Below are 19,002 nucleotides of genomic sequence, written 5' to 3'. Positions count from 1 at the left end.
GTAGTAGAGTTTGTTTTAGCAATGACTAAAGAAAGTTGATACATTTCCTCTTACTTTTCATTTACAGAGTGTTCCTTTAGAAGTCCACTATAGCATGATTTGGGTTTCACATTTCAGTGCCATATGCAATCGATTTTTCAATTTAAGTCCACATGGGCCTTGGATGAGTGGATCCATCAATGTTAATTAATATTTGACTTTTGAGGCCTGATCTCCTTGCTTCTCTAAGACAAATAGAAGGCATAGTCAGCTTGCATTAATCGGCCCTTTCGAATAAAGGGCAGAATAATACAATACATGTTGGAGCTAAAAAAATGAACAATACAATCCATGCTTTCTCTTTAAGCTAGGTTAAACAAGATCATTTCCTTTTAGTTCTTATTCAACTTCTGCTCTAGATTTTTCATCAGATGGGTTTAAACAGTAAGATGACAATATTAGAAAGAGCAAATGGAGAGAACTGCTATCTTCATGATGGAAAATTTTCTAGAGCAAGTACGATTCGCAGGGGCAAACTTGCACCTTCAAAAATGAAGATGATAGCAGAACATCGGAATATGTAAAATTCTAATAAAGTCAGAATGGTAAGGGAATTACCCTCCAATATTGAAGCTTTTTGGATCCAGCCACTCTCATGGATTATGCTCTACATTCAATGCTGAGTATAATTAAGAAAAAAATAATTAACCTTAAAGTGGCATGAATCATTCATACAGATAAGACAGATTGGAGTAGGAAAATCTAATGTTGATTGTTTAAAACTTCAAATGAAAAGAAGTGAAAAAAGGGCTTCAAAAAAGGAAAAAGAGAAAAAGAATCTAAACATCAATTGCTTGTCAGAACTCCACTCTTCATTCCTGTTCAAACTGCCAACGGACTGATGCTAACAAAATAAGTCTATTCTGTCGCCATTGCACATCAGCAACAAAGCAACTTGATAATGGCAGCCTTAACATTAGAAGATCATCTTGAATAACAGAAAACAATATGACCCAATTCAGTCCCCATGCAGCGAAGTTAGAAGGTGAGATCTTTAGGATCCTCAATAATGTTTGCCAGAGTTTGCAAAAATGCTGCCAGATCAGCACCATATATGATACGATGATCAGCTGTAACATTTACCTGCAAAATTTAGAATGAATTTTTCCATGTAAGAACTTGTTGCAGATAGCCTATTGTGATAAAGAAGCATTACATAAGATGTCTAATCATCCTCACCTGCATCTGACTTTTCATACCAATCCGGCCATCCTTGGTAGCAACTACAGTAGGCTGAGATGCTCCAACAGCCATGATTGCTCCCTGAGTCAAATCCAAATCACATGATGAATCAACATAGAAATTTAATAGCCAATTCGTAATGCCTGCTTGAGTGAATTACTTAAAGAGGCAATTGTCCAAAAATTCAGAGTTATCACTTACAGTTCCAGGAGGCAAAATGGCATCAAAACGATCCACGCCAAACATCCCAAGATTTGAAAGAGTGAATGTCCCTGGAAACCAATGAAATGATCTAGTTAGCTACCAACAAATAAGGTTCTTGAAATGGTAAACCAGCTATAATGGAATATTCACAGAAAAAACCAGTGAACTTTTACCCAATTTCCAGTGATCTAATAACACACCCACAAGAAAGCAACCATATATTCAGAAAAAAAAAATGAAAAAGGAAAACCAATAGTCAAAGGGCATTCAGGAACGAAGCTGTAGTTGGAGGGAAAGGAGGAAGTTTCCATCCATATGTGCATGGTTGGAGGTTAGGAATTTATGTTCCTGACTCCAAAACATGGTCAATGGGTTAAAAGCAAGCAAAAATAGCTCACAGGAAGCAAATTTTCTGTGTGAAATTTATAGCGGTGAATGGAAAAAATTATTGAAGTTACAGAAATAGAAACTTCAGGAATCTAGCATGACATTTTGGGAGATGATGGAAAATATTTTTAGTAAAATATCTAATCACTGATTCCCTGCTTGTTCTTTTAGGAAATATTTAAAAAAATTATGATTATTTTTATGAAATATTGAAAAGTTTTAATAATACTCTAAAATTTTAAACTTTAAATATATAATTTATCAATGAAATTTCAAATATTGCCAACATATTGGCAAAATATCGGGGATATTTGGGAAAAAAAATTCCTGAAAGATTTCGTATCACACTTAGCAAATGAAGATATATCGGGGATATTTCGCCAAATATCATTGATATTGTGAACCATGGTTCTCAGCCACCCTATAACCCAAGTCCAATGGTCCAAATCTGATTTATGTCTATCAGGGTTTTGGGCCCAACATTTGCAACATGATCTTTCAACCATTAATAATATAACATTAGGAATCAGAGAGGAATTATTCCCTTAACACAGCCCAATGTCATACTCTCCTTTACAATGGATCCAAGGAAAGAATGATTTGCAAAACCATTTCTAAAATAAACTATTTATAATATAATATACTTTTAAAAACTGATTCCAAGACGATCTAAAATCTACCATCGATAGCTTTAGTCCTTCCATTGGAGAGAGTATGTTCATAGATATTCTCTTTGTCTGACAAAGTAATTGATCCTATCACAATGATCCCATGCCCAAACAACTCAAATACCTGCTCCAACATACCCAAGTGTTGATCCCAGAAGAATCTCATTAATTGGCATATCAAAAAAGTAGCTCTGCCTAATACCCAACGGAGTAATATTATCATGTCAAGGATCACATGATGCTTCAGTTGTTCAAACTATCACAAAGTTCCGGGAACAATCTGAAACTGGTATGTTTCAAGTGTTTCAGGTAAACACCCATTCTCACACCTTGGGTCATAACCCTTTTAGTTGAGACCAACCATAACATAGGTGGCGTGAGAATGCTGACCTTGTCAGGATTAGACCACCTAAGTTTATCCACTGGTTGAGAACATTTAGACTACATGCTGACTATGATATCTTAAAAAATAAAACCAGTAGCACATGACACAATCCTAAAATGTAGTACAAGGGTAATTTGCATAAATGCACCACATGACACATGAATAAAAAATTGCACTTTTTTTCACAATAAAAGTCAACTACAACATCTATTGGAGCTAAGGGCATACGCTGTCTAAAATTTCCAACTCCTTGTTTCAATTCAGAATTTTGAATGGCACTTGTGTAGATCCAAATTGTTTCAAAATTTCTTCTATAACCCTAAATCTAGACCTGTTCCAAATCTTTAAACTCCTCTTATATCTTTTCAACTTATGTATGAGATGGTCTATTCCATTCTTGTTAAACAAGAAAGGCCAGTTCTCTTCAATTATATTTTTACACTCATCTTCCTCTACCCACATAGGAAGTGAAATTGTTTAGGACCAAACACAATAGTTAGATTTATGCTTAAAATTAAAACAGAATGGTCCAAAAAATACAAAGGAGAAAGATTGGATTTTAGCTTCCAATTTCTTAGAGCATGACCAGGTAGTAGCTAAACCACAGTCAAGCTTTTCTTTTACTAACCTTTTTCCCCCTTGTCCATTGATCCAAGTGAAACGGTTACCCACCATTTGAATCAGTTTGAGCATATGAGACTAAATTGATGTTTGAAGTGCTTTGGATGTTTATTAGAGGACTCTCTACTCCCTTGATAACCATCACAATCAATTACATCATTCAGATCCCCCAACATCATCTAGTGTGAATGATCTTCTATGAATGCAAAAAAATTCCCCCAGAACTTAGGTCTTTTCTTCTGACCAAGATGACCATAAACTAAACACAACAACCACCTTCCCTCATTTTGACCCACTGATATGTTTGCAACTATCAGTCATCTTTTGAAACAAATATCCAATCCCATATTATGTTTTCAGGCACAATATAACCCCCTAGCCAGTCCCTGCATTGGCACTCCACAGTATTCAGAATATTGAAGTTTTCTACCCAATAACTTGCATTTATTTGCAGACATCATAGTTTCTGATAGGGAAACAATGTCCGGGTTATGAATGTGATAGATCCTTTTCAAGAATCTTAAAGTCCTAGGGCTGTTACACCCTTGGACATTCCAAGATAGGATTTTTTATCAGCAACACAAAGAAGAAATTTTATTGATTGGAAGAATAAAGGGCAGATTACAAGGTACATATTGTTTCTTTGAACCCCTTGCTTAGCTAAGCTGTCAACCAAGCTATTCTCCTAATCCATCTGATTTGGATATAAAATCCTTTGATAGCTGTCACCCAAGCTATTCCAAGATAAGATTTTCATCATTCAGGAAGCTTCACCAGAACAACTATAAGATACAAATGCATTGTCAATAGCTCACAAGAAATGATAACGGAATACCTGAGTCGAGCCAAAAAATGGTAGGCAGATGCAAATATGCTGTAAAAGCTGAGAATTCTTGGTCCAACCAAATTGGTTGGATTAGTCAGTTAAACCAGGGATGATAGAAGTGTCTTAAATTCTCTTCTAGATGTCCCACAGTTTTTCTATTTTTTTCAAAACAGGTAAAGTATAATATTCAATAAAGGCAAAAAACATGTACAACAAGGAGCTGTACACAGGGATTTACAAAAAAGCTGCACAAGCAGAACTATACCCCCAAACCCTGATTTACAAAAAGATTCCCAACAGAAAAAAAAGAACTAAAATTTCTATCCTTAAACACACTGTTTACAGCTAACCATGAGAGCATTTTCCCCAAAATTTCCTGAAAAACTGTGTTTGAAGAGCTGCGCTGATTCTTGAAAATCCTTGCATTCCTCTCCTGCCATATGCACCAAAAAACAGCAGCAGGAGTCAGGTTGCACGCCAACTTTCCCTCTTTTGAGAGGCCTTTGACTCTCCAACTCTTCACAAAATCTGCTATTGGTTCAGGGCAACAACTATTTACCTCAAACAAGTTCCTGACCTTAATCCAAATCTCATAGGAAAAACAACAATAAAGTAACAAATGATTGACTGACCGACTCAGTATGATTCTGACAAAGCACACAAGCAGTTGTGTCCAGCAGCATACCTTTCTCCAGAATATCATCCCTAGTCAGAGTCCTGTTCAAGTAGGCTGTCCAAACAAAAAATGCCACCTTTATGGGCACACTCTTACACCACACAAAAGAAATGCCACCTTCACTGTTTAGTGGAGTATATGACTAATCAATAGATTAGGGAAGGTATTGCCACCAGTTATAAGAACATGTCATGCCTTGCAGTTACAAATATTGCAACCATGTGTATATTGGAGTAATGCATGCTAGAGATGTAGACTTTAGAAGGTAAAGACTGTTCATCTTCCGAGTGAGTGAGTTATCTTCCCGAGTTTGATTCACTCATGTCTACACAGCTAACAATCATGGAACATAAGTTTCCATTTCCAATCACCATTGATGAAAACCATGCTGACCTTATGGGCGCACTTGAAACTTATTTGATTGAATCAAGCAAGTTGATATATGTTGACTCGAGGGATTCATTCACTCATCTGCTTTCTGTTAACCCAAGCCTTGTAGTGAATCTTTTTATTAGTGAGAAAAGTTACATGCAGGCTTGACCCACTACAGACTTTTGATGCCAGTTGTAGTCTCAGCTCCATAAAATCCTCACTCACCTTACCAGAAAACCAGGTTACAGGTTTGATGTCGTAGCAAATGTTAAGATACAGACTTGATTCTGATTACAGGCTTGACACTCATACTCAAAACTTTATATGCATGCCATCAGGCTTTTTTTTTTTGATAAATGAGTGGTATTTTATTAAGCCTAGAATAGAAAAGGTGTACAATCAGCACAAAAGGAGGCACGAGATGTTACCTCCCTTTAGAGCTAAGCAGTTAAGCACACACTATATCCTGAATTACAATTATAAGGTAGCACATAACAGAATGCCCCTTGATACCCCTTGTTTAGCCAAACAATCAGCCATGGCATTTGCCGATCTGCTGACCCACTGAAAACTGACATATTCCTTGTAAGACAATGAACTTTCTTCAAAAGATCCCCGAAAACTGACATATTCCTTGGAGTCAACATATATGTTGACTCGAGGGATTCATTCACTCATCTGCTTTCTGTTAACCCAAGCCTTGTAGTGAATCTTTTTATTAGTGAGAAAAGTTACATGCAGGCTTGACCCACTACAGACTTTTGATGCCAGTTGTAGTCTCAGCTCCATAAAATCCTCACTCACCTTACCAGAAAACCAGGTTACAGGTTTGATGTCGTAGCAAATGTTAAGATACAGACTTGATTCTGATTACAGGCTTGACACTCATATTCAAAACTTTATATGCATGCCATCAGGCTTTTTTTTGATAAATGAGTGGTATTTTATTAAGCCTAGAATAGAAAAGGTGTACAATCAGCACAAAAGGAGGTACGAGATGTTACCTCCCTTTAGAGCTAAGCAGTTAAGCACACACTATATCCTGAATTACAATTATAAGGTAGCACATAACAGAATGCCTCTTGATACCCCTTGTTTAGCCAAACAATCAGCCATGGCATTTGCCGATCTGCTGACCCACTGAAAACTGACATATTCCCTGTAAGACAATGAACTTTCTTCAAAAGATCCCTGAAAACTGACATATTCCTTGGAGTCAACATATATGTTGACTCGAGGGATTCATTCACTCATCTGCTTTCTGTTAACCCAAGCCTTGTAGTGAATCTTTTTATTAGTGAGAAAAGTTACATGCAGGCTTGACCCGCTACAGACTTTTGATGCCAGTTGTAGTCTCAGCTCCATAAAATCCTCACTCACCTTAACAGAAAACCAGGTTACAGGTTTGATGTTGTAGCAAATGTTAAGATACAGACTTGATTCTGATTACAGGCTTGACACTCATACTCAAAACTTTATATGCATGCCATCAGGCTTTTTTTTTTGATAAATGAGTGGTATTTTATTAAGCCTAGAATAGAAAAGGTGTACAATCAGCACAAAAGGAGGCACGAGATGTTACCTCCCTTTAGAGCTAAGCAGTTAAACACACACTATATCCTGAATTACAATTATAAGGTAGCAGATAACAGAATGCCCCTTGATACCCCTTGTTTAGCCAAACAATCAGCCATGGCATTTGCCGATCTGCTGACCCACTGAAAACTGACATATTCCTTGTAAGACAATGAACTTTCTTCAAAAGATCCCTGAAAACTGACATATTCCTTGGAGTCCCCTTCAACTATTAGGTCCTCCAGTGCAACATGTATTCCTTGTACCATGGCTAGCATCTCAGCCCTTGTAGAGTCACCAATTCCCACTGGTCTTGAGAATAAAGATATTATGTTGCCATCCTTATTTTTTAGAATCCCTCCTATACCTGAGGACCCTGGATTACCTTGACTGCTTCCGACTTCATTTTTACCACACCTTCCAGGGGAGATTTCCATTCTGCTTGTAGAGTAATCTTCCTTATTAGTTCAGGTTTTAAGTCTTTGAGGGTTCAATACAGCATTTAGCAATGTTTGTGTTGATTAAACCCTAATAAATAAGAAAATAATAAAAAGAAATTAGTATATAAACACACAAAATGATTACTTTAGTTTAATAATGTCTATTTTATAATTATAATCTCAAAAAAGAATGAATAAAAAAGTTTTTTATAGTAGGAAGTAGAAAACTGCTTGGCGATTAGGCGAGGCGAGCCTCAAAGGGTGTCTTGTCGCCTAGGCGTTGCCTTGACAACTATGCTTACCTCTTATCCGAGATTTTCACCAATTGTCACAGATCTGGGTATTTTGTTTTTCTTAATACATGGACTAATGTATAATGGCTTGTTCAATTGCAGGCTTTCTTTTCTTCTTAAATGATTAATACTACTTTGAATGAGAAGCCAACAACTAATCAACTAAATTGTTTTTCCTGTTTGATCCAACGGATTCCAAGTCAGGACTCAAGTGTTCATTGTTCAACCATGAAGCATGCAAGTATGAAATAATTTTTATCAACGTTCATTAATCAGTAATATTAATTATTAAATATACAAGTTGACTCCAACTGAATTTGAACCAAATTCAAATCAAATATTCACTTACTTAATTGATTCAAATTAGAATTAGTAAACCTACATATTTGTCAAATTCAAATCAAATTCAGATGTCACATTATTCTTATTTAATCAAATTTGGATAATTGCTATTCTAATTCGATTAAATCTGTTTGCAGCCCTAGTCTTTTCTTCCTTGTCTCTATTTGAAGAAACTTAATTCTATACAGTAAGAACATCCATCTACAAATTGTTCATGAAACTTGGCTAATTATAACCCCCTACCCAATGCTAATTAAATTCTATGTGGGAGATAAAAACCATATATAGCCTTGCTCATGAAACTTGGTTGATTACGGTTCCTCAGACCAAAATCTAATTAAATTTTTCATCTTGTGGGGGAGAAAAACATCTACAGCCTTTTTTATGAAACTTAGTTAATTATGGTTCCCTACACCTCATTAAATCATAAACTCCTACAAAATCTTGATTCTGTGTGGGGGATGAAACCATCTAGAGCCTTGTTCATGTAACCTGGCTGATTATGCTCCCTATAGAATTTATTTCTTTTCGTTTCTCTCAAATCAAGGAGGGAATCAGGGAATGCATATCACAATTTTCATTAGAAAATTTCGTAGTTAAAATCTATTTAATCTACTCCACTCATTTATTCTACACTAGTCCGAATCAAAAGGTTGTCTTTGCCCCTAGAGAGACGTAATTAAGAGAATGTCTATAAGACATCTATGAAAGAAGTCCAGTCGAACTGAGATAGAAAAGAGAGAAGAGAGAGAAGAAGAAGAAGAAGAAGAAGAAGAAGAAGAAGCAGAAAAAGAAGAGAAAAGTGTCGAACAGAGAAGACAAAGAGTCTCACCCAGTCAACCATCTATTTATATTTATCAAAACAGTATACAGGGTCAAAAATGCCCCTACATATGTATGGAACATATACATAACACATTACTTAAATGGAAAAGACTATAATACCCCTCTTTAGCCAACTCTAACACTCCCCCTCAAGCTGGAAAGTATATATATCATATAATCTCAGCTTGTTACATATATAGCTCACTCTTCCCGAACTCAACCCTTTTGTGAACAGATCTACCCACTGATCACCTATTCTCACATGCTCTATGCTTATGACAACATTGATGACTTTTTCCCTTACAAAATGACAATCTACCTCTATGTGTTTAGTTCTCTCGTGAAAAACTGGGTTGGATGAAATGTGAATTGCAACTTGGTTGTCACAGTATAGTTTCATGGATTTGCTTATTGAGAACCTAATTTCCTACAGCATATTCTTCAACCACTAGTTCACATGTAGTGTGTGCCATGACCCTGATTTCTGCTTTTGCACTGCTCCTTGCTACCACAGTTTGCTTCTTGCTCTTCCATGTCACTAGATTTCCTCCAAGAAAGGTGCGATAACTTGTAGTGCATCTCTTGTCTGATACTAAGCCAACCCAATATGTGTCGATATAGCCAATTATTTCAAGATCACCTCCTGGCTTGTACTAACCCACGGTCTAGAGCCCCCTTCAAATACCGCACAATCCTAAGTGTCCCAGTAAGGCACTCGAGGACTCTACATAAACTGACTTACCACATTGACAACGAATGAGATATCAGGCCTAGTGATAGTTAGATAATTCAGTTTTCCCACTAGCCTTCTATACCTTCAAAGATTATCAAATAATTCACATATATCACTTCCCAACTTCACATTCGGTTCCATGGAAGTTTTAGCTGGTTTAGCACCTAGTAGTCCTATTTCTTCCAATAGGTAAAGAGCAGATTTCCGCTAACATAGGTTTATGCCTTGCTTTGATCTAACAACTTCTATACCCAGGAAATACTTCAACTTTCCAAGATCTTTTGTCTGAAAGTGATCTTGTAGAAATGTCTTCAGTCTATCAATCCCAATTCTATCGCTGCCAGTTATGACTATGTCATGCACATAAACTACTAGCAAGGTCTTCCCAGCCTCAGAGCCATAGCTAAATATTGAGTGGTCAAGTTGACATTGTCTCATTCCAAACTCCTTCACTACTTCACTAAATTTTCCAAACCAAGCACGGGAAGACTATTTGAACCCATAGATCGCCTTTTTGAGCTTACACACCTTACTATCCTCTCCCTGAACAACAAACCTTGGTGGTTGCTCCATGTACACTTCCTCTAGAAGATCACCATGAAGAAAGGCATTTTTAATATCAAGCTGAAATAGAGGCCAATCATGCATGACAGTTAAGGAAATCAACACACGTACTGAGCCAATCTTCACAATAGGGGAAATGGTTTCTACATAGTCTACACCATAAAGTTGAAGTACCCTTTTGCAACTAAACGGGCTTTTAGGCCCTCCACTCTCCCATCTCGTAGATACTTAATAGTATATGCTCATTTACAACCAACAACATGCTTACTTGGGGGAAGATTGGTGAGTTCCCATGTATGATTGTGATGAAGAGCAGAGAATTCCTCTTCCAATGATTTTCGCCATCCTGGCGAGGTAAGAGCCTCCTAAACATCCTTAGGTGTAGATACAAAGGATAATAGAGAAATAAACTCACGATGGGAAGTGGAAAGGTGAGATACAGAAACATAATTGGATATGGGGTGTGAAGTGCAACTACGTTTACCTTTCTACAATGCAATAGGAAGGTCAAGATTAGAAGGCAATTCGGGTGTGGAAGGAGTTGGATCTACAGGCGGAATAAAAGTTGGTGGAAGTGTTGGTCTCTGTCGATGAGTATACACTTGACAGAATGGTGGTCTTTCAGTATGTTCCTACATTGGGAAAGGTGGAAACTTAGTCACAATGGGAACAACATGAATGGAATTGTCAACCAAAAGAGGAAGAGGAACCTCTTTGGAAGGAGGGATATCAGGACCTAAGAAGTACAGGACAGATTCAAAGAATGTAATATCAGGACAAACAAAGGATTTCCGAGTAATAGGTTGTAGCATTTATACCCTTTCTAGGCCCTAGAGTAGCCAAGGAAGATACATCTAATGAAGCATGCATCCAACTTGTCTAGACTAGGACCAAGATTCTGAACAAAGCACACACACACCCAAAGATCTTGGGAGTCAGGGGATATGGAGACAAGGTGGGAAATAAGATTGAGAACGGAGAACAACCATCAAGAATGAACGAGGGTATGCGATTAATGAGAAAGCACGTAGTAAGTACTGCATCATTCCAAAAACGTTTAGGAACATTCATATGATGAAGAAGAGACCGAGTTGTTTCAAGTAGATATCGGTTCTTCCTCTCAACCACCCCATTTTTTTAGGGGTGTGGGCACAAGATGTTTAATGAATAATACCATGTTGTTCCAAGAACTGCTGAAATGAAGAAAGAAAATACTCTTTGCCATTGTTGGAACGAAGAATTTTAATTGAAACACCAAATTGTGTACGCACTTCAGCATGAAACTTTTGGAAAATGGAAAATAATTTGCTTCTTTCTTTCATTAAATAAAGCCATGTCATTCTTGAACAGTCATCAACAAAGACAACAAAACATCTATAACCATTATAAGACCCAATTCTAATTGGACCCCAAACATTTGAATGAACTAAATCAAAAGGACTCCACATACAACTATCAATTCTAGGACTAAAGGAAACCCGATGGTGTTTCCCATACTGACACGACTCAACTGCAAAGAAGACAGACGACTCAATGACAAAACAAGGAGCTTGAGAGCTTTAAGAGATGGATGGCCGAGTCTACAATGCCACTGAAGAGGAGTCAAAGAGGTTTGAAGTGCAATTGTAGAACCACCACCGTCAAGGTAATTCAATCCGCCAACTTCATGTTCTCCACCAATCTTCTTACCTGTAGTTAGATCCTGAAAAACACAAGAGGAATTGTACAATGTGATAGAACAATTGAGGGATTTGGTTAGTTTACTAACAGACACAAGATTAAAAGGAAACTTGGGAACATATAAAACAGAAGACAAGGAAAGAGATGTTGTGTTAACATTACCAACACCGTAAATGGGGAAGTAGATCCATTGGCAAGGGTAACATTATTTGATGTGAAGGTTGGAGAAAGGGAGGAAAACACGCCTGGAGTCCTAGTCATGTGATCAAAGGCTTTAGATTCAATTATCCAAGGTGAAAGTTTGGATGCTAGGCAAGCCATACCTAAATGAGCAAGGGTGGCAATATTCTAATGTGAAGTGGCCTGAAGAAATCTCTCATACTCCTCTTTTGGAATATTCATCATCTCTTTCCCAGAAGTAGTTGTGACTATAGAGGGTGTTGGATCAATTGGTTGAGTATCACTGACTTCACTACCACCAACAGCTGCATGATTAGCCCATGTGGATGGTAGGCCATGCAAATCATAATAGAAGTTAACTGTGTGTCCATCTCTCCCACAAATGTGTGCATTTCCTAGTAGTGCTTCCTCTTCCTCTGTCACAGCCTCCCCTTGAATCACAACCTCCTCCACTGCTACGACCAACCATAGGGTTACCACGGCCTCCCTTAACTGTGTGACCACCTCCTCTATGCCCATAAGAACCGCCTCGAGTGCCAACAAGTGCTGATCTGTCAAGAGGTATGTTACTCTCTGTGGGACTAAGAGATATCCTACGGAACAAGCAAACACTTCTTCTAGAGTAGGGAGAGCAGACACCCCCCCCAATATCTGTCTCTGATAGGCTCATACTCTGCTTTCAGCCCCACCAAGAACCGGGTAACATCTAGTTGCTCCCTTTGTTGTTACTAAATTTTGACATCCGAAGTTAAGGGATGATAGACATTAAGTTCATTTCGAAGATTTTTTCATATTGGCATAATATTCTTCAAAGGTCTGATTTCCCTATTGCAAATTGAAGTATTCCTGATAAAGTTGATAAACCCTTGTAGTGTTGTCTTGTCCAGAATAGAGTTTCTTGTCATATTCCCATATATTCGAGCATCCTCTTGCTTCCAATCATTGAAACCCGGAGATTCAGCAATAGGTTTCTCCTCCTGTACATGTTTCACTTTCTTCTTAGCCTTAAGAAATACTTCCATCGACTTAGCCCATGGAACGTAGTTTTCACCATTGAGTTTGATGGATGTCATCTGCACACTTAAAAAATTAGAGGAAATCATTACACTCGATTTCTGGTTACCACTCACATCATCCATCAATGCCATTTCAATCTACAAAGTTGGTTCTACCCGTCACAAAATAATAATAATAATAATAATAATAATAATAATAATAATAATAATAATAATTCAGTTCCAAACACTGCAACTATTGTTCTTCGAACACTACACCAACACACTCATAACCACCATGAACTTGCCCAAGCATGCATTCAGCCACTTTCAACACTATTGTACTGGGAATAGAGAGTTTTATAACCATAGAAAATCCCTCTTGAAATTGCTCATTACAGGGTTTAAACCACCATGACGATAACCACTCGACCACCACAGCTATCACGTATGGTGACAGTAGTCCACAAAAAAAAGAGTTCTTTTTTCTTTCTTTCAATAGGACTGTCACACTCTCCCCCTTTCACCAGTAATCAAGCCACCATAACCCTTGGACTGTCAAATGGATTGCCACAGATATTATTTGGGGTTTGTCGCAGCCTTCTCCACCACCTATTCCAGATTGCGCAGACCAGGAAAAAAAAACGAAAATAAAAAAGAAGAGGAAGAGTTGATCGACTGAAGCTGTAATCTTCCTTTATTAGTGGTGCTCTGATACCATGTGAAAGAAGTCCAGTCGAACTAAGATAGAAAAGAGAGAAGAGAGAGAAGGGAGAGAAAAAGAAGAAGAAGAGAAAAGTGTTGAACAGAGAAGGCAAAGAGTCTCACCTAGTTGACCACCTATTTATATTTATCAAAACAATATATAAAGTCAAAAATGCCCCTACATATGTATGGGAAATATACATAACGCATTACTTAAATGGAAAAGACTGGAATACCCCTCTTTAGTCGACTCTACAACATCCTTAACTAGAGTTACCCAAATATTAAAAACCCAGTTACTGTCTAACTGACTGAATCATGTTATGTGAGAAATCTACCATATTTTTCCACTAACATCCACATATTGTAGAAGTGTGACATTAGGTCTATGAGGACCTAAATTGAAATCTCCAACCAGCCTCACTTCATTTAGGGGCTGTTTGGCAAGTCTTTTTTGAAAGATCTTCTAGAAGCTTTGACTGTCAAAAGACAAAATGAGCTTTTGCATCAAAATCTTAGCATCTTGAAGATCGTTTGGTTAAGGCATGTCTATTCATGTGTCTTTCCGCATGGAGACAAGTTGAAAAAAAAAGGCAAAAAGCTCCATTTGGAGCTTCCCGAAAATAGCCCAAAATGGGCTTTCCACATCTTTTCAGGGCTGCAGCTTTCAGCGGCTAGATCTTTTCCCAACCAAACGGGAAAAGACCAAAACACGGGCTGCCAAGCTTCTAAAAAGCCGACAGCCCACGTGAAAAGATGCGCCAAACAGGGCCTTAATCATCAAGTTCGGATCTAGTCCCAATGGCCACTGCAGTCGTGCATTTGGAACATTTCCCTTGTCCTTTATGGAGAGATGTTCCCAATGTACAACTGCAATAGCCATTGGGACCAAATCTAGACTCTTAATCAGCAATCTACTTAATTAACACCTCAACCACCAATACAAACAGCATGGGAAGAGGGGATCCTCTTGCATCAAGACTCTTGAAGCATGAAAATATTCAATAGGAGATCCATATTCGTTTATCAACAATGAAAAATACATTGAAGGCATGCAGGCAAGCATCCGGCTTCTTCATTTTTCTCCAAAGTTTATCCTATTCATTACTTATGCTAGGAAACCCCACTCAGTATGATCATAATTCTTTTCTAGGCCAATATTACATAAGAATCCAGCTTCTCCACTCCTTATTCCAGCATCCACAAGCTCACAAGCCACAAGAACCCCATCCAAAAACTAACTTCCTTCACTAGCCTCCTTACTCATAGAGTTTAATAAGGAACCTTGAAACCATAATTTCTACATTGATGCTTAAAATGGAAAAAAAAAACAAAGAAATGTGACAAGGAAATGATGTTGCAGAGACAGACTGCTAAAAATAACTTAGTTAAACTCTATGTTTGCAAACTATGTGTTCTACTGCCACTTGCATCTATATTGGGCATATGGTAGAACAACTAAGGTAGTAAGTTACAGAAAAGAATTTCTCCTTGTAGTAAAAAGCAAAATGCAATCTAACTTGGACAGTGTCTAAAACTAGATATCAATAAACTAAAGCATGGTGAACATGCTAACACTGGTTGTGAGCCAACAGATTCAGAAAACAAGACTGTGTTCTCTTAGTCCGTAGTTTTAATCGAACATGGAAAACCTAAAAATGACTGACTTTTCACAAAAATCAGAAGTGAGCCATAGTTTCTTTTCTTTACTGGAAACTGCTTTCTAAAACAAAAAAGAAAAGGCAGCATCAAGACTATTTGTGAGGAAAAAAATTATGAACCGTGCAGATAAAAATCATGAAAGCAAACGAGCAATGGGGATAGAGAGATATTACTTGGGTAAAGCAGGGAACATGTAACGAGTCTTACCTCTATTGTACTCATGAGGTTGCAGCTGCTTTGCACGGGCCTTGTCAACCAATTCTTTCCATTTTCTTGACAATGAGTAGATATCAAGCTACAAAAAAACCCATTGAAAAAGAAGTTCCTTTAGAATTAGAACAATTTTAATTGTTGCGGTTTTCAGCCAGATAATGACCCCCATGCCCCCCCCCCCCAACCCCCCCACCCAAAAAAAAAAAAAAAAAAACTTTCAGCTAGTCAATCAGAGCGCTAAGAACCTTGTCAGCATCCTGAAGAACTGGTGTGATCAACCCGCCATCCATAGCTACAGCAACAGCAATGTTTATGCTACTATTGTATGTAAAGCTCTTACCATCCCTACAGCTAGAATTCACAACTGGGTGTTTGACCAAAGCAAGTGCAGTTGCCTTTGCAAGCAATGCTGTCATGGTTACTCCCTTTGATTTAATCTGGAACATTGCCAAGTTCATTAAAATAGAAAACAACAACAAATTGCAAACGAATTGATTATTTCATTACCATTTCCTAATTAAGAAAAAGAAGTTATGGGTGATCAGAGAAACTTACTTTCTTGTATAGTTGGTCCAGGGCATCTGTAGTAATTGTATATCCAACTCTAAACGTTGGCACCGTGAGGCTCTGAACCATGTTTCTACTAACAGCACCCTGCATTGTCGTGAACGGGACAACAGTACCCAATTCAATGCCCGGGGTGGTAGAAACCTTGGCAGGGGAGGGAGCAGGAGAAGCAGCTGGTTTTGGCCTCTCAGTCAAAACAGCAGCAGCAGCAGCCGCCTCGACATCTTTGGCAACAATTCTCCCCATCGGTCCACTCCCAACCAGAGAACCCAAATCCACCTTCAACTCCTTTGCGAGCTTCTTTGCATACGGAGAGGCAACAATCCTCTTTCCCCCTTCAGAGGCCGGATGAACTGAAGATGCAGCAACAACAGAAGGCGCAGAAGCTTGCTTGGATAGAGACGGAGCAGGACTTGAAGCTACAGCTTCTGGGGTTTTCTCCTGCGGTGGCTTCGAAGCCACAGTCGACGAAGAAGCAGAAGAAGAAGAAGAAGAAGAAGAAGAAGAAGAAGAAGAAGAAGAAGAAGAATTGGCCTTCGATCTGGCCTCAGCTATCTCCTCCTCAGTCTCTGCAAGGAGAGCAATAGCGGATCCAACAGCCGCCACACCACCCTCCTCGACCATGATTGCAGCCAAGTAGCCATCGTAGAAAGTCTCGACGTCCATATCAGCCTTGTCGGATTCGACAACAACGACACTCTCCCCTTTGGCGAGCTTATCGCCTTCGGACTTCACCCAGGAAACAATCTTCCCTTCCGTCATCGTCGAACTCAGTGCAGGCATGAAGATCTCCCGGATCTTGGCCTGGATAAGGGTTCTATTGGAGGGATTGTTTCTATTAGCTGGAGGCAAAGAGCTAGGGTATCGGAGGAGTTTCGAGGTGGAGGAAGAAGGGATGAAGGAGGTTCCAATGTTGAGTAAACCCGCCATTGTTTTCTTGGCGAGAGATGGAATTGAAGAAGATCGAAGAAATGTGGAAATGCAGAAGAAGTTGGGGTTTATTTCAGATTGCTGTCTGTGTAGTTATTCTTCTCGAATGCATCGAAGGCAGGCGGAGGTCTCAAAGCTCAACTACTTCCTCGCTGGTGCGTGTCCCTCTGTTTTCCTCTGGTGTTTATGTTGAGTGGAATGACTGTAGTAGCCGGTAGGGCTGTGATTCTGTGAATGGACTCCGAAAGTCCGACCCCGATATGGGGCGCAGATCTGATCCGATTATTTTGGATTGAAGCGGAGATCAGATCTGCGCCCCACATCCACGTCTCAGCGTGCATGGGGAGCATCTCCCGAAATTGTCAGTGGAGGGATTTTACACGGTTGGGATATGTTGTGAGGCGTTTATGAGGGCGCATATGTGAATTCTATTTACCGTATCCGTTTGGAGATCGGATTCCTAGGACAAGTCAATGTTCACACCATCCCAACAGCCTCTTGCACCTTTGCTTTGGGAATATCTTCCCATGAAATAAAATATACAAGTATAGAGATATTCCCAATGTAAGATTGTAAAGACTGTTCAAATGGGTGTTGCCCTGATGGAAGTCAAACTCTCGGTTTGGGAGGGATTTTACACAGAGTGGCTTTGCATTTTGAAAGTCGGCATGCCATCGAAAATTGGGATTTGCTTCTCACATATTGCACCTCACACCGATTTTAAGCCTTATCCCATCGTGTATTCGAAATATCTCCCTATAAATAATAACACAAAGTTTGGGAAATATTCCCCAAGTGGGGTTGGGAGGCATCATTAGGTTGGTGTGAGGAGAACTCTTTGAGGGGTCTCGATGGCAAGCCAAAGAGCTATGTTTATAGCCTAAAATATAGTTGGGATAGGCTCCTCACACCAACTTCACAATATGTTTCAATCACACATTAGGAATATTTCGCGTATTTAGGTAATTATTCATGGGAGATGTTCCCAATACATAGGAGGATGTGGCTATGAGGTTGGTGTAACAAATCCCAATTCAAAATATAGTTTCAGTTAGGTTGTATTTGGTTTGAAGGAAAAGATAAGGAAAAAAAAGGGTCTCTTCCTTCAAACCAAATATAGCCTTAGCCAAAACAATACAATGAAGGGCTTGGATTCTCTCTCTACAAAATTTTGCACACACCCTGAAACACCGACATCCATACACATTGGGAATATCTCTTGTACATGTGTTGAATTCATGGGAAGATGTTCCTGCAAGTGGATACCAATGCTTATAGGGTGCATACAGAGTTTTTGTTGGGAGGAGATCCCATGTATACTTTGTGAAAGCACCTATATCAAAGTTAAAGCCTTCCCAAATGGGCCAATTAATTCGATTTTAAAAGCTATATCTGATTAATATTCGGATTCAATGTAAATTGTTAAGTTATGAGTCAGTAAGGACCCATTTGCAAGGGCTGAACTGAAGATTCAGCTGAATTGATTCAATTGATTCAACCCACTATGGATAAGCTATTTTAAAGAGGTTGAAGCATACAACCCTTCAAATGACTAGCCGGCTCTCCTAATCTTTCAACAAATAGCTTATAGGATGTTTGTGTAGGGACTAGCTTACAAAACCAAAAGTCACTATACTTCAACCCTCACTAATGGGCACTAAATAAAATTTCAATTCAATATGTTCATGCCTCGAAAACTGTTAAAATGGACCTTATGTGACCCTACTTTGTTCCTAGCCTTGCCCCCTTGATTGTAGAACAGCAATTTTTAGAGTAAATCTATGATGCCATATCCAAAGAGCTTTGATCAATTCTCCCACCACGACCCCCCAATGAACATTAATTGGTTACATTTCTATGATACGGGTTGATTGGTTATAAGATTTATCTGGTATTATAGTTAAATCCCAGTTTCTATAATGTTCAGAAGGTTTGATA

At 38.6% G+C, this 19,002-nt stretch overlaps 1 protein-coding gene and 1 long non-coding RNA gene across 5 annotated transcripts; both read right to left on the bottom strand.

Moving 5' to 3' along the window:
* Nucleotides 1-630: 630 nt before the first annotated feature.
* EMB3003 (2-oxoacid dehydrogenases acyltransferase family protein) lies at nt 631-17,418 on the bottom strand. Of its 4 annotated transcripts, XM_088944034.1 has the most exons (6): nt 16,123-17,418; nt 15,813-16,004; nt 15,562-15,649; nt 1,423-1,493; nt 1,219-1,302; nt 631-1,122 (listed from the first exon to the last, which is right to left on the bottom strand). In XM_088944034.1, the coding sequence occupies exons 1-6, from the start codon at nt 17,062-17,064 to the stop codon at nt 1,018-1,020; spliced, it is 1,482 nt and encodes a 493-aa protein (XP_088800160.1). In that variant the 5' UTR covers nt 17,065-17,418; the 3' UTR covers nt 631-1,017. The 4 variants fall into 4 exon arrangements, 2 of the variants coding, with proteins under 2 accessions (XP_088800160.1, XP_088800161.1); XR_016099091.1 differs by lacking the exons at nt 631-1,122; nt 1,219-1,302; nt 1,423-1,493 and adding exons at nt 4,436-4,840; nt 4,945-7,463; XR_016099092.1 differs by lacking the exons at nt 631-1,122; nt 1,219-1,302; nt 1,423-1,493 and adding exons at nt 4,436-4,745; nt 4,945-7,463.
* On the bottom strand, nt 11,417-15,547 carry LOC148852475 (uncharacterized). The gene is made up of 2 exons (XR_016099093.1): nt 11,975-15,547; nt 11,417-11,834 (listed from the first exon to the last, which is right to left on the bottom strand). It is a non-coding gene; the product is annotated as an uncharacterized LOC148852475 (long non-coding RNA).
* Nucleotides 17,419-19,002: the final 1,584 nt, after the last annotated feature.

This window comes from Nelumbo lutea, chromosome 5, assembly GCF_056320005.1.
Source record: "Nelumbo lutea isolate HS-2025 chromosome 5, American lotus-T2T, whole genome shotgun sequence".
In the NCBI taxonomy this organism is placed as follows: Eukaryota; Viridiplantae; Streptophyta; class Magnoliopsida; order Proteales; family Nelumbonaceae; genus Nelumbo; species Nelumbo lutea.
This window is presented reverse-complemented; position numbering and strand designations above follow the sequence as displayed.

Coding starts and splice junctions, on each gene's coding strand:
- EMB3003 (XM_088944034.1), bottom strand. CDS start 17,064: ATGGCGGGTTTACTCAACATTGGAACCTCCTTCATCCCTTCTTCCTCC. Junction 15,650..15,812: donor TTCTTCAGGATGCTGACAAG/GTTCTTAGCGCT, acceptor GTTTTTTTGTAG/CTTGATATCTACTCATTGTC. Junction 1,494..15,561: donor ACCTCATGAGTACAATAGAG/GTAAGACTCGTT, acceptor ATTGGTTTCCAG/GGACATTCACTCTTTCAAAT.